Source organism: Salvelinus sp. IW2-2015, linkage group LG1 (assembly GCF_002910315.2).
Source record: "Salvelinus sp. IW2-2015 linkage group LG1, ASM291031v2, whole genome shotgun sequence".
NCBI lineage: Eukaryota > Metazoa > Chordata > Actinopteri > Salmoniformes > Salmonidae > Salvelinus > Salvelinus sp. IW2-2015.
In genome coordinates, this window is record NC_036838.1 from 2932727 (window position 1) to 2948221 (window position 15495).

Consider the following 15495-nt stretch of genomic DNA (forward strand, 5'->3'; position numbering starts at 1 on the left):
GTTGTGCATAGTAAGTCTTGCATAGTTTTTTTTTTTTTCGGTATGTTGTATTGAAAGTGGCTGATATTGCGTTGATTCGATCACAATTCCCACAGTAAAGGGAAACGCTGATAGTGTTAACTAACGGGGAAAACTCTAGAAAGTTGAGTAAAGTTCAGTCTCGCACAGGGCTGATATGTCTTCTGCATATCAGTCCCGGGGAGCTGCACATGCGCAGCGTAGAGGGAACATTGTTCATGAGTGTACACAGCACTTTAAAGAAAAAAGATGAAGTTCAACTAGTTTCGCCTCTGAGGTTTCGCAAGACTGTACAGTGCAATACGACATGTTTCATTTGACCAAAGATTTGTTGATCATCAGGTTTCTATAGATACTGCTGTGCCTGCCACTATTCTCCCTGGGCTTTGATTCTGCTACAATGTGTATGTGAAGAAATGTTATGCTAAATAGTACATTACTTTTGACTAGAAGGAATAGGGTGCCATTTTGAAGTCAACCTTTGACTTGARTTTGTGTAATCTCTGGAGCTTATTGTAACATTAACCAACCTTGTTACCAACAGCCAGCCTGTTGCTTCAATAGTTCTACCGCAGCAGTTTCTTTTGTTTTGTCCTTCCTTTTTCTGCTGGTGGAAAATTCTGATCTATGTATATGTCTTGCCCAGGCTCGCCTCCATGAAGTCAGTTTAATGGAACGCAACAGTAAACACGAAAAACAATGGACTAGAGTCAATTATTAATCAGAGAGAATTGGTATTAGTTTCAAGGTAACGTAAACATCTTCACCTGGTGGTTGATTATGATCACTTTGGAAAAACATTTCAAAACATTTTGTGTCGTGGTAGGGGCAGCAATTGTCTGATATTTATATAATGATCGTTTCAGTTCACACAATGTTTTACTGCGATCATGTTGCTGGTGATGGCGTTACATATTGACTGAGACTTCTGTTGTTGTATTGTGGCAACTTGAGGTGAATGCCGCCCACAACAAGACTACACCTCCCACAATTCCTTCCAACTCTTCTACAGTATCTGTTCCTTCTTGCTTAAGTGCATACTTGGCAGTTGGCACTGTAGATACAGATATGATTAACCTATCTCTGTGCCAGCCTGCATGGAACTATTCAGGGCTTTTTTATATTTTTTGTTGTTGTTGATTTTTGCTCAGATCTACTATGGTGGCTTGAGATGTCTGTGTGTAAAGTTATGACTATTTGCCAATTCTAACAAAAATAAGACATGTTATTTCGTAGTGTAATATGCCAAGATGAGAGAGGACTCCTGTCTGTATGAAGTGATATGTCAAGTGATTTGATAATAGGAACAAAAAACAGACAACTTCCTGTTTTCAGCARATAGATATGCCTGCTTGAGGCCTACTCCGCACATGTGACTTTGTTATTAAGGATGTCATTGAGATTAAAGCATTTTTACTTTGTCCAGATAAAACATGTAAAATGCAGAATATCATTTTGTATGATATTTCTGGGTATATTTCGCAAGGTGAAATTCCTGTTCAAATCGCGCACCTTGATACTGTTCATTAAATATAGGGCAGTGAGAAAGATGTTACACTGAATGTTTTGTAAATATTGTCAATTGTTGATTTTAAATACTACAATCTTTAAACAAATGAAAATCATAATTGATGGGGAGACTAATCTGCGTTCTTTCATGATCTACGATGTAAACTGTTTTCATAAGTTTTAAGGTACCAAAAGCAGTAAACCCATTGTGAGGAAAATGTATGTAATTACTGCACAAAGAGAAAATAATAATAATAATTATAATTATGTATTAATAATTATGTATTATATAAGTAGTTACAGTACCTGAAGACTGTATTTTTTTTCTCCCAGCGACAGTACATTAGTACACAGTAGCAAAACAATTCACAACGGAAAACGTATCTTATGTTCAGGTGGTCCATCTACATCGGCTTTCATTTCGTCCCTTGTGAATACAACCCTGGATTGATTGAACTGAAGTTAGACATGTGACACTGAACAGAAGCAACATGTCCACTAGAGGGAATTCTCTCCTCACATTCAAATTCTGATGCAAAGCGTGAGAAGAGAAGATATGATATGAGTTTGATTAACATTGAGAAAAATCGACATCTGAAAGATGAATAACATGAACACAACATGATGTAACTTTGATATGCTTTTTTAACATGCCTGTAGTTCTGTGAATGCAATAAAGTTCATTTACAGTTGGATCTGTTGTTGTGCTTTTATAACAATGCAGTCCATCTAAACTCTCCACTCACCATATTTTATGTCCAACACACTAACACAATAAACCATTGAGATTCGAATAACATATATATAGCATTTGATTCAATTAAGAATTCTAAATTAGACTGCAGTAATACATGAAGGTGTGGTTGACGGTGAGGGACTGTGATGTCAGATGTATCCTATTTCCTGTTCTTTATAAGTAGATGACAGACAGAGACAGACAGCAGTACACAGACAGCTGTGGTAATGGTGATGTCACTGCTGAGGAGTTTGCTGTTCTACTTCTCATTCAATGAATTGACCACAGCAGCAGGTAAGGCAAGCTGTTTCCTCCCACCAATCAAGGTTGATTCTGTGTTAAATCATGTTAACTCATTAAAGTGAAGGTTCTGAGTTCTGCAAATATTTCATTTTGTGTGTCCAACATTTTGGAGCTTTCTCCACATGTCAAGTATACTATATGGATTTTTTGTTGTCTCAAACCACAACCAAGTTAGCGGGGTACTACATCCTATCCCTTGATCATTGCCTGCAGTTTTGCATCTGTAGGCATATTTCATGCATCTTTCTGTGAAAGGTCCTTCCAGTAGTCCTCACAAGGGAGGAAAAAAATTCTTATTCTCCCATTGCAGCTGTTTATTCCTTTGCGCATTCTTCAGCTACAGTCACAAAGTTTTGAGAATTACACATATATGAATTTCCACAAAGTTTACTGCTTCAGTGTCTTTAGATATTTTTGTCAGATGTTACTATGGAATACTGAAGTATAATTACAAGCCTTTCATAAGTGTCAAAGGCTTTTATTGACAATTACATTAATTTTTTTTGATGCAAAGACTCAATATTTGCAGTGTTGACCCTTCTTTTTCAAGACCTCTGCAATCCGCCCTGGCATGCTGTCAATTAACTTCTGGGCCACATCCTGACTGATGGCAGCCCATTCTTGCACAATCAATGCTTGGAGTTTGTCAGAATTTGTGGGTTTTTGTTTGTCCACCCGCCTCTTGAGGATTGACCACAATATCTCAATGGGATCAAGGTCTGGGGAGTTTCCTGGCCATGGACCCAACATATCGATGTTTTGTTCCCCGAGCCACTTAGTTATCACTTTTGCCTTATGGCAAGGTGCTCCATCATGCTGGAAAAGGCATTGTTCGTCACCAATCTGTTCCTGGATGGTTGTGAGAAGTTGCTCTCGATGTGTTGGTACCATTCTTTATTCATGGCTGTGTTCTTAGGCAAAATTGTGAGTGAGCCCACTCCCTTGGCTAAGAAGCAACCCCACACATGAATGGTCTCAGGATGCTTTACTGTTGGCATGACACAGGACTGATGGTAGCGCTCACCTTGTCTTCTCCGGACAAGCTTTTTTCCGGATGCCCCAAACAATCGGAAAGGGGATTCATCAGAGAAAATGACTTTACCCCAGTCCTCAGCAGTCCAATCCCTGTACCTTTTGCAAAATATCAGTCTGTCCCTGATGTTTTTCCTGGAGAGAAGTGGCTTCTTTGCTGCCCTTCTTGACACCAGGCCATCCTCCAAAAGTCTTCGCCTCACTGTGCGTGCAGATGCACACACCTGGCTGCTGCCATTCCTGAGCAAGCTCTGTACTGGTGGTGCCCCGATCCCGCAGCTGAATCAACTTTAGGAGACGGTCCTGGCGCTTGCTGGACTTTCTTGGGCGCCCTGAAGCCTACTGCAGAAATGCAGTGGAAATGTTTTTTGGGGATTCAGTTCATTTGCATGGCAAGAGGGACTTTCAATTAATTGCAATTCATCTGATCACTCTTCATAACATTCTGGAGTATATGCAAATTGCCATCATACAAACTGATGTGTCATTGTGTCATTCTCAAAACTTGGCCACGACTGTACATTGGCTCCAGAAGCAACAAGTATATTGTGGGTGAGAATAACTCCAACAGCTTTAGTGGCCACTTGAATTAATTTAACAGTACTGTCATCTCCCACACATTGTTTCCTTAGTAATAGAATGCGTTTCCTTCCGTGTGAAAAAAAGCCTTTCGCACTTGACTTCTCCCTCCCTTACTAGCTCTAACTTTGCTGATAGCTACTTTGAGGAAAAATGTATTTACTATGACTGCGATATGTGGTTGACCCACCTAGCTAGACTACATTATCAAAGTATGTGGACACCTGCTCGTCAAACATCTCATTCCAAAATCATGAGCATTAATATGGAGTTGGTCCCCCCTTTGCTGCTATAACAGCTGGGAAGGCTCTCCAGCAATGTTGGAACATTGTTGTGGGGACTTGCTTCCATTCAGCCACAAGAGCATTAGTGAGGTCGGGCACTGATGTTGGGCGATTAGGCCTGGCTTGCAGTCGGCGTTCCAATTCATCCCAAAGGTGTTCAATGGGGTTGAGGTCAGGCCTCTGTGCAGGCCAGTCAAGTTCTTCCACACCGATCTCAACAACCCATTCCTGTAATGACCTCGCTTTGTGTATGGGGACATTGCCATGCTGAAACAGGAAAAGATCTTCCGTAAACTGTTGCCACAAAGTTGGAAGCACATAATCGTCTAGAATGTCATTGTATGCTGTAGCATTAAGATTTCCCTTCACTGGAACTAATGGTCCTAGCCTGAACCATGAAAAACAGCCCCAGACCATTATTCCTCCTCCACCAAACGTTATAGTTGGCACTATGCATTGGGGCAAGTAGCGTTCTCCTGGCATCCGCCAAACCCAGATTCGTCCGTCAAACTGCCAGATGGTGAAGCGTGATTTATCACTCCAGAGAGCGCGTTTCCACTGCTCCAGAGTCCAATGCCGGCGAGCTTTACACCACTCCAGCCACAGCTTGGTATTGTGCATGGTGATCTTAGGCTTGTGTGCGGCTGCTTGGCCATGGAAACCCATTTCATGCAGTTCCTGACAGTTATTGTGCTGACATTGCTTCCAGATGCAGTTTGGAACTCGGTAGTGAGTGTTGCAACCGAGGACAGACGATTTTGTGTGTCCTACCACTTCGCGGCTGAGCCGTTGTTGCTCCTAGACGTTTCCACTTCACAATAACAGCACTTACAGTTAACCGGTGCAGCTGTAGCAGACAGAAATTTGATGAACTGACTTGTTGGAAAGGTGGCATTCTATGACGGTGCCAWGTTGAAAGTCACTGGGTTCTTCAGTAAGGCCATTCTACTGCCAATGTTTGTCTATGGCGATTGCATGGATGTGTGTTCAATTTTATACACCTGTCTTCAACGGGTGTGGCTGAAATAGCCGAATCCACTCATTTGAAGGGGTGTCCACATACTTTTGTACATATAGTGCATCTTAAGATGAACACTTAAGTCGCTTTGGATAAGTGTGTCTGCTAAATTATTAAAATGTAAATGCTCTTTTGTCTATTTGTATAATGTTCACATTTTATTGTGTTTGCCTGCCAAAGAAATAGTTGAAACAGGCATGTTGACAATCCAGGTGGAAGGTGACCAGTAGATAGTTTAATAGGGGACAGTTGCCTATGTTAGGCCCTCATTCACTATGCACTTACACTGAACAAAAATATAAATGCAACATGTAAACTGTTGGTCCCAAGTCTCATGAGCTGAAATAAAAGATCCCAGAAATGTTCCATGCGCACAATATTTTCTCAAATATTGTGCACAAATTTGTTTACATCCCTGTTAGTGCCAAGATAGTCCATCCACCTGAGAGGTYTGGCATATCAAGAAGCTGGTTAAARAGCATGATCATTACACAGGTGCACCTTGTGATGGGGACACTCAAAGGCCACTTTAAAATGTGCAGTTTTGTCATACCACACAATACCACAGATGTCTCAAGTCTTGAGGGAGTGTGCAATTGGTATGCTGCCTGCAGGAATGTACACCAGAGCTGTTGTCAGAGAATGTTATGTTAGTTTCTATACCATAAACCATCTCCAGCATCCTTTTAGGGAATTTGGCAGTACGTCCAACCAGCCTCACAACCACAGACAAGTGTATTGCGTCGTGTGGGCAAGCGGTTTGCTGAGCCAATGTTGTGAACAGAGTGCCCAATAGTGGCGGTGGGGTTATGGTATGGGAAGGCATAAGCTACGGACAATGAACACAATTGCATTTTAACGATGGCAATTTGAATGCACAGAAATACTGTGAGGCCCTTTTATTTTTAAATGTATCTGTGACCAACGGATGCATCTGAATTCCCAGTCATGTTAAATCCATAGATTTGGGCCTAAGTGAATTTATTTCAATATACTTTGATTTCATCATATGAACTGTAAATCAATAATATGTTTGAAATTGTCACATATTGCGTTTATATTTTTGTTCAGTATAATTAAGACCTATTCAACCCTTTACTTTAGATTTGTTTCTGTTAGCAACTGTTTTATGTCTTTATTTCCATACGACAGTCCAGTGCCACTCTGTGAYTGATAGGCAGTCTATAGACCTACCTCACGCAGTCTAGAGACTTACCTCATACTGCTGTGACAAGTGTTGTCATTGTACATTTCTCTCTTCCTACTCAGGAATCCAAAGATGACTTCAGCTACCAGCTTCCTGTTTGTTGCGATCCATTTAGCCTGTATCAGAGCTGGAAATTTCTCTGAGAGTAAGTTGTGCCGTGAATTCCATAATAATGATTATAAAATGTTATATACAAAAATACAACAATGTATTTATTGTTTTCAGCAGATTATTAACTTTGTGGTTTGGAAGAACTGTATATTATTTTTTACTAAATGTTCAATAAGATTGGTCACATTATGAGAAAACTGACTACTATAACAGTAATTATCTTCTGTATTTATGTGGTCTTTTACTCTGTAATGATATTTTACTTACAGCATTTGTCGAACTGGAGTGTAAAGAAGAATACCATGGGGTTTATGGTCAGCAGTCATTGCTAGAGTGTATTGTCAAAGCTGTTCAGAACGTGACCATCTTGACGGTGACCTGGAAGAGGGTGGGAGGTGATGCAATTTTGTTGGAATACCATAAACATGAAAATGCCTCAGCCCTTGGATATAAATTTGCCATGCCATCCTGGAACAACAAGAATATGAATGTGTCCTTGTTGTTGACTAATACCAAGATGGCCGACAAGGGGGTGTATGAATGCATGGTGAGAACAGACAGTGGTGATGCTACAGTTACAATGAGCCTCAGTGTCACAGGTGAGTCCTATACTCTCTACAGTTCAACTAAATGTGATTATAAAAATACAAGCACCTTTCAACACAGGTTCATGAAAGGAGAAAACGGAACATGTGAGATATTCAGCCACTCTTTAAGGGCAATATAAGAATACAATACAACATTTTATTTTTTGAAATATGTCTCAGCTCATAGCCTTCATCAGGGTATTATGATGCCCACATCTTGAAATGAAGTTCTATTCAACTTCCATTGTTGTCACACACACACACACACACACACACACACACACACACACACACACACACACACACACACACACACACACACACACATACAGTTATGATACAAAGTTGATAAGGATGTTAAGTCTGGAATATGTTCAGGGGGAGTTCAGATCTATTTGTAAGTGTGTGATTGGACAGCACAGCAGGAGCATTGTTACTTTCTGTTTCAGAATGACAGTGCTCAAACGGCACAGAGTAGTACCAGTGGGAATGTCCACAACTAGCCTCCATAATGCCATTCTACCCATGTCATGCAATCAGTGTTTACAAATAATGTACACAGACTCAATTAGAACATGTGAGTGATAAAAGAAAGGTAATTCAAGTTGATTAAAAATCACTCCTCCAGTAATCTCATTCCAAGTTATATGGGTGTTGAAAAGGTGCAAAGTCTGTCTTAACGATGTTTACCCACTGATGTTGTTGCGAACTGCACCCACATGTACAGTTGAAGTTGGAAGTTTACATACACTTAGGTTGGAGTCATTAAAACTCATTTTTCAAACACTCCACAKATTTCTTGTTAACAAACTACAGTTTTGGCAAGTTGGTTAGAACATCTACTTTGTGCATGACACAAGTCATTTTTCCAACAATTGTTAACAGACAGATTATTTCACTTATAATTCACTGTATCACAATTCCAGTGGGTCAGAAGTTTACATACACTAAGTTGACTGTGCCTTTAAACAGCTTGGAAAATTCCAGAAAATGATGATAGGCTAATTGACATCATTTGAGTCAATTGGAGGTGTACCTGTGGATGTATTTCAAGGCCTACCTTCAAACTCAGTACRTCTTTGCTTGACATCATGGGAAAAATCAAAAGTTGTAGACCTCCACACAAGTCTGGTTCATCCTTGGGAGCAATTTCCAAATGCCTGAAGGTACCACGTTCAACTGTACAAACAATAGTAAGCAAGTATAAAGACCATGGGACCACGCAGCCGTTATACCACTCAGGAAGGAGACACGGTCTGTCTCCTAGAGATGAATGTATTTTGGTGCGAAAAGTGAAAATCAATCCCAGAACAACAGCAAAGGACCTTGTGAAGATGCTGGAGGAAACAGGTACAAAAGTAGTCTCTATCCACAGTAAAACGAGTCCTATTTCGACATAACCTGAAAGGCTGCTCAGCAAGTAAGAAGTCACTGCTCCAAAACTGCCATTAAAAAAAGCCAGGCTACGGTTTGCAACTGCACATGGGGACAAAGATCGAACTTTTTGGAGAAATGTCCTCTGGTCTGATGAAACATAAATAGAGCTGTTCGGCCATAATGACCATTGTTATGTTTGGAGGAAAAAGGGGGTGGCTTGCAAGCCAAAGAACACCATCCCAACTGTGAAACACGGGTGTGGCAGCATCATGTTGTGGGGGTGCTTTGCTGCAGGCGGGACTGGTGTGCTTCACAAAATAGATGGCGTCATGAGGATGGAAAATTATGTGGATATATTGAAGCAACGTCTCAAGACATAAGTCAGGAAGATAAAGCGTGGTTGCAAATGGGTCTTCCAAATGGACAATGACCCCAAGCATACTTACAAAGTTGTGGCAAAATGGCTTAAGGACAACAAAGTCAAGGTATTGGAGTGACCATCATAAAGCCTTGACCTCAATCCCATAGAAAATGTGGGCAGAACTGAAAAAGCGTGTGTGAGCAAGGAGGCCTACAAACCTGACTTAGTTACACCAGCTCTGTCAGGAGGAATGGGCCAAAATTCACCCAATTTATTGTGGGAAGCTTGTGGAAGGCTTCATAAAATGTTTGACTTAAGTTAAACAATTTAAAGGCAATGCTACCAAATACTAARTGAGTGTATGTAAKCTTCTGACCCACTGGGAATGTGATGATAGAAATAAAAGCTGAAATAAATCATTCTCTCTACTATTATTCTGACATTTCACCTTCTTAAAATAAAGTGGTGATRCTAACTGACCTAAGACAGGGAATTTTTACTAGGATTAAATGTCAGAAATTGTGAAACTGACTTTAAATGTATTTGGCTAAGGTGTATGTGAACTTCCAACTTCAACTGTATGTAATATAAATTCTTTCTCTCTCTCTCTTCCAGCTATGTACAAATCACCAACCATGAGTTCCAGTCCTGAGAACTGCATAAAACAGAACACAGATGTGACCATTTTCTGCAACACTACAGGTGGGCACCAGAAAGGGTTGATCTGGTGGTTTGACGAGTTTGGCACGAACTGCACAGGCAGTGCTGAACTTGTGGCCAAAAAGACAGACGACACACTGTTTAGCCTCTCCAGTAAACTAACAGTTCTGAAGGCTACATACAGTGGTTCCACAAACTACTCATGCACAGTGCACAACACCAATGGAGTCCAGGAGGGGAAGGCATCATTTGAGATCCCGTTTGTATGTTCAGCAGGTACGTTCTGCCATCGTGGTCAGTATACACAGTGTGTATGAATGTTTGTGATGTCATCCTTTTTGAAAGCAGGGCCAAATCCAAAACATGCCAGTCTCCCTTATTCGCTCATCCTAACCCTGATCATTGTAAACAATTCAGCCTCAATCTAGTCTACTTTTATCAGCATAGGCCTTTTTTACGACATCTTTATCATGTGTGAGCACAATAAATCAGCCTTATAATGAGAGAACATGTCACTGAGGGGTGGAGTAGATCAGGCCATAACATGCTCCCAAATCTGACTGAACATCTTCCTTGAAACTGGAAAAAAGAAGATGAATGTCTTGGTTTGGCTAAGAAACATTCCATACATGTTTCAATATGATTCCAGAAGATTTTCCATGTTTGCTTAATCCAGTCTGCTTGTCATCTGGTGAGCCTAGAGGAAATTACTAGGTTAATAATGATAGTGGAGTTGTAAATACCTGCACTAGTTGCAAATTAGAGCTCATAGTCTCCAATCTGTCTCTAATGCTCCATCTTATCACGATTCAGTGCAGTCATAATACCTTCTTACCAGAACATTCCTTATCTGCAGTTGTTTCTCACCTCTCGCAGCCATTTTGAATGTTTTTTTCTGACCTGCCTGGCGGGGAATTTCCAAATACAAATGATCCATCTGATGAGAAAACGAATTKGTTTTAGCAATGGGAAGTAAATTAAGATTATATTTAGATTAGAAAAGAGCTCTAGTCTGTTTATTTTAAAGATATCAAAATAATCAAGAATTACTCTGCAGGAAATTAAGTTGGAACAAGTGACATGACCTGATACTGACTTTGACCAATCATAACTGACCTTTTCCTCTGTATTTGATATTTTAGAATAATATTGGAACTTCTATTTAGTTGAAATGACATTGAACTTTGGTTGACTGAATCCAGGTCTGCTGGATTAGATTTGTAAAAATAATCATTTTATTTGTTCTCAATCATGGACTTTGTGACCAGACATAGATGCACAGAGTAGCACTACCTGTATTTAATTCAAATATCTGTGAATTMTTTATTTTCCACCTGCATTTGAAGGTTCAAAAGATGATTTTGCTTCTGACTCCACTATCCATTGGCTTGCCCCAGTTGGGGTCATAGGATCTCTGATCATTGGACTCCTTGCTGCGCTGCTGATATTAAAGAGGCGCTCTGTCCAACGTAAGTACATGAATTGTCATACAGTACAGACTGATGACAGCTCTCTTAGACTGTGCTACATGGGCCTGGCTGATATGTGCGATCTCTCTGTGTGTGTAACTCCTCCATGAACAGATATGAAGCTTTGTTGAGTATCATGGATCTCTGCTTGGCGTGCTAAATGAACCTGTGCAGTGGGACTGGATGCTTTGGCAGTTGGCAGCCACCCATTTTGGCTCTGAATAGGGATGAATACCTTAAAGTTACACTGCCAAGTACCTCAGTAGTCAAACAACCTAGTGAAAATACCCAGGCTCAGCCAGTCGTCATGTACAGTAGTTAAACATCAGACATCTTTACTATATGATCAGTGGCTTTCAGCCATGTGTGGTATAGGCTTATACTAACCATGAAAAACAGTGTATTTGATGCTCAATCCAAGTCAATATTAATGGATTAAGCATGAACTGCACTAGTAGGCTATTTATTGTTCATCACTTTTGCTTTACTTATTAACTTTTTTGTATACTGTACAAAAATATAAACGCAACATGCAACAATTTGAACCATTTTACTGAGTTACAGTTCATATAAGGAAATCAGTTAACTGGAAACATTAAATGAGACCCTAATCTATGGATTTCACATGACTGYGCAGGGGTGCATCAATGGGTGAGCCTGGGAGGGCTCAGGCCCACCCACTTCGGAGCCAGGACCAGCTAATTCATTTTCCCCACAAAAGGGCTTTATTACAGACAGAAATACTCCTCAGTTTCATCAGCTGTCCGGTTGGTTGGTCTCAGATGATCCCGCAGGTGAGAAGCCGGATGTGGAGGTCCTGGGCTGTCGTGGTTACATGCGGTTGTGAGGCCGGTTGGACGTAATGCAAAATTCTCTAAAACGACATTGGGAGGCGGGTTATGGTAGAGAAGTGAACATTAAATTATATGGCAACAGCTCTGATGGACGTTCCTGCAGTCAACATACCAAATGCACACTCACTCAAAACTTGACACATCTGTGGCATTGTGATGTGTGACAAAATTGCACATTTTAGAGTGGCCTTTTGGTGTCCCCAGCACAAGGTGCACCTGTGTAATGATGCTGTTTAATCAGCTTCTTGACAAGCCACACTTCTCAGGTGGATGGATTATTTTTGCAAAGGATAAATGCTTACTAACAGGGATGTAAATGCTTTTGTGCACAATTTCAGAGACATWCATTTTTTGTGCATATGGAACATTTCTGGGATTTTTAATTCAGGACATTAAACATGGGACCAAGACTTTACATGTTGCATTTATATTTTTGTTCAGTACAGTTTGTTTTAAGCTAAATTGTAATAGTAGGTTTTGTGTTCTTTTTTTTTTCACAGGAGCTCGAAGGCAGTCCACCTTACCATTAATGAGTATGTCCTTCAATATTCAGTATTTATTAAAAAATGTAATTTTTGTTTGTCACTTTGGGTTCATGGRTTCCCATCTTTCCTAGACAGTTCACAGAATTCCCTGTAGAAGCAATACATATAATTTATAATGACCAGCATCATAATTTGATAATTATAACTCAACAAATGAAAATGATTACATTTTCCAAGGCAAAAGCAACACTCCGTAATGCATTCACATAGCCCAAACAGACTGGCACTCAGGCTATCATGTCAACCCCTTGTCACTCATTGTCATGCCTAACATCTTTGTCTTGACAATGAGCTATGGAGTTGGCAAGAGTAGTACAAACAGATATTTGACCAGGCTAGCATTCACATGATTTTGGTTTGTGAAACTAGCCACTCAGCCGGAACACATGTCTGTCTGTTCCCTCCCTTTGAATTTAATGACTTATTTGATTGAATGTAGGTCAAAGGGTAGTGTTTCATCCGTCACAAGTGGAGTATAAAATGGAGGCCGGATGATTACTAATTGTTTACCAAAACAGTTGGCGATGATGATAGCTCCACTTTTGTATTGTTCTCATGGGGAAAACTTAAGAATTGACTCACCCCTGTTCTAATTTCGGTGTTTTAGCTGCATGGCTGTGGTGAAGGGAGATTATTTATTTGGGTCATCCTAAACTCAGCAAAAAAAGAAAACGTCAACTGTGTTAATTTTCAGCAAACTTAACATGTGTAAATATTTGTATGATATATCAAGATTCAACAACAGAAATAAACTGAACAAGTTCCACAGACATATGACTTAACAGAAATTGAATAATGTGTCCCTGAATAAAAAGGGGGTCAAAAGTAAGTCAGTATCTGGTGTGGCCACCAGCTGCATTAAGTACTGCAGTGCATTGCCTTCTCATGGACTGCACCAGATTTGCCAGTTCTTGCTGTGAGATGTTACCCCACTCTTCCACCAAGGCACCTGCAGCCCTGCCAAGTTCCCGGACATTTCTGAATTGGAACCCAGCCCTCACGCCCGATCCAATGAGTCCCAGATGTGCTCAATGGGATTGAAATCCGGGCTTCTTCGCTGGCCATGGCAGAACACTGACAATTCCTGTCTTGCAAGGAAATCACGCACAGAAAAGTGGTTGGCATTGTCATGCGGAGGGTCATGGTCAGGATAGCTCTGCCGGAAAGGAGTACCACATGAGGGAGGGAGGAAGTCCTTCCTGTAACGCACAGCGTTGAGATTTCCTGCAATGAAAGCTCAGTCCAAAGATGCTGTGCCAGCACCGCCCAGACCATGACGGACGCCTCCACCTCCAAAATCCGATTCCCGCTCCAGAGTAACAGGCCTCAGTGTAACGCTCATTCCTTCAACCATAAACGCCGAGTCCTGAACCATCACCCCTGGTGAGAACAAAACTATGACTCGTCAGTGAAGGGCTTTTGCCTAGTCCTGTTGGTCCTCACCAGACATCACCGGCAACAACGTTGCCCAGGGCACAAACCCACTGTCGCTGGACCAAACAGGACTGGCAAAAAGTGCCCTTCACTGACGAGTCATAGTTTTGTCTCACCAGGGGTGATGGTCGACTCGCGTTTATCGTTAAGGAATGAGCGTTACACTGAGGCCTGTACTCTGGAGCGGGATCGATTTGGAGGTGGAGGGTCCGTCATGGTCTGGGGCGGTGTGTCACAGCATCTTTGGACTGAGCTTGTCATTGCAGGAAATCTCAACGCTGTGCGTTACAGGGAAGACATCCTCCTCCCTCATGTGGTACCCTTCCTGCAGGCTCATCCTGACATGACCCTCCAGCATGACAATGCCACACACGTATTCTGTGCGTGATTTCCTGCAAGACAGGAATGTCAGTGTTCTGCCATGGCCAGCGAAGAGCCCGGATCTCAATCCCATTGAGCACATCTGGGACTTTGGATCGGGCGTTGAGGGCTGGGGCAATTCCATTCAGAAATGTCCGGGAACTGCAGGTGCCTTGGTGGAAGAGTGGGGTAACAATCTCACAGCAAGAACTGGCAAATCTGGTGAGTCCATGAGAAGGCAATGCACTGCAGTACTTAATGCAGCTGGTGGCCACACCAGATACTGACTTACTTTTGACCCCCTTTTTATTCAGGGACACATTATTCAATTTCTGTTAAGTCATATGTCTGTGGAACTTTGTCAGTTTATTTCTGTTGTTAAATCTTGATATCATACAAATATTTACACATGTTAAGTTTGCTGAAAATTAACACAGTTGACGTTTTCTTTTTTTGCTGAGTTTAGATGACCCAAATAAATAATCCCTCCTTCACCACAGCCATGCAGCTAAAAACACCGAAATTAGAACAGGGGTGAGTCAATTCTTAAGTTTTTCCCATGAGAACAATACAAAAGTGGAGCTATCATCATCGCCAACTGTTTTGGTAAACAATTAGTAATCATCCGGCCTCCATTTTATACTCCACTTGTGACGGATGAAACACTACCCTTTGACCTACATTCAATCAAATAAGTCATTAAATTCAAAGGGAGGAACAGACAGACATGTGTTCCCTGAGTGGCTAGTTTCACAAACCAAAATCATGTGAATGCTAGCCTGGTCAAATATCTGTTTGTACTACTCTTGCCAACTCCATAGCTCATTGTCAAGACAAAGATGTTAGGCATGACAATGAGTGACAAGGGGTTGACATGATAGCCTGAGTGCCAGTCTGTTTGGGCTATGTGAATGCATTACGGAGTGTTGCTTTTGCCTTGGAAAATGTAATCATTTTCATTTGTTGAGTTATAATTATCAAATTATGATGCTGGTCATTATAAATTATATGTATTGCTTCTACAGGGAATTCTGTGAACTGTCTAGGAAAG

The 15495-nt window shown here is 41.0% G+C and overlaps 1 protein-coding gene across 2 annotated transcripts in view; it reads left to right on the forward strand.

Annotated features, from left to right (window-relative positions):
- The first annotated feature begins 2472 nt into the window (after positions 1-2472).
- Positions 2473-15495, forward strand: part of LOC111981028 (CD276 antigen) — a 17779-nt gene continuing 4756 nt past the window's right edge. Inside the window, exons 1-6 of one of the 2 annotated variants that reach the window (XM_024012179.2) lie at positions 2473-2557; positions 6749-6831; positions 7067-7396; positions 9738-10058; positions 11129-11251; positions 12606-12638. In XM_024012179.2, the coding sequence (XP_023867947.1) occupies positions 6759-6831; positions 7067-7396; positions 9738-10058; positions 11129-11251; positions 12606-12638 (880 nt within the window). In that variant the 5' untranslated portion in view covers positions 2473-2557; positions 6749-6758. The remainder of the gene's footprint in view (positions 2558-6748; positions 6832-7066; positions 7397-9737; positions 10059-11128; positions 11252-12605; positions 12639-15495) is intronic. The other variant, XM_024012257.2, reaches the window with a different exon arrangement.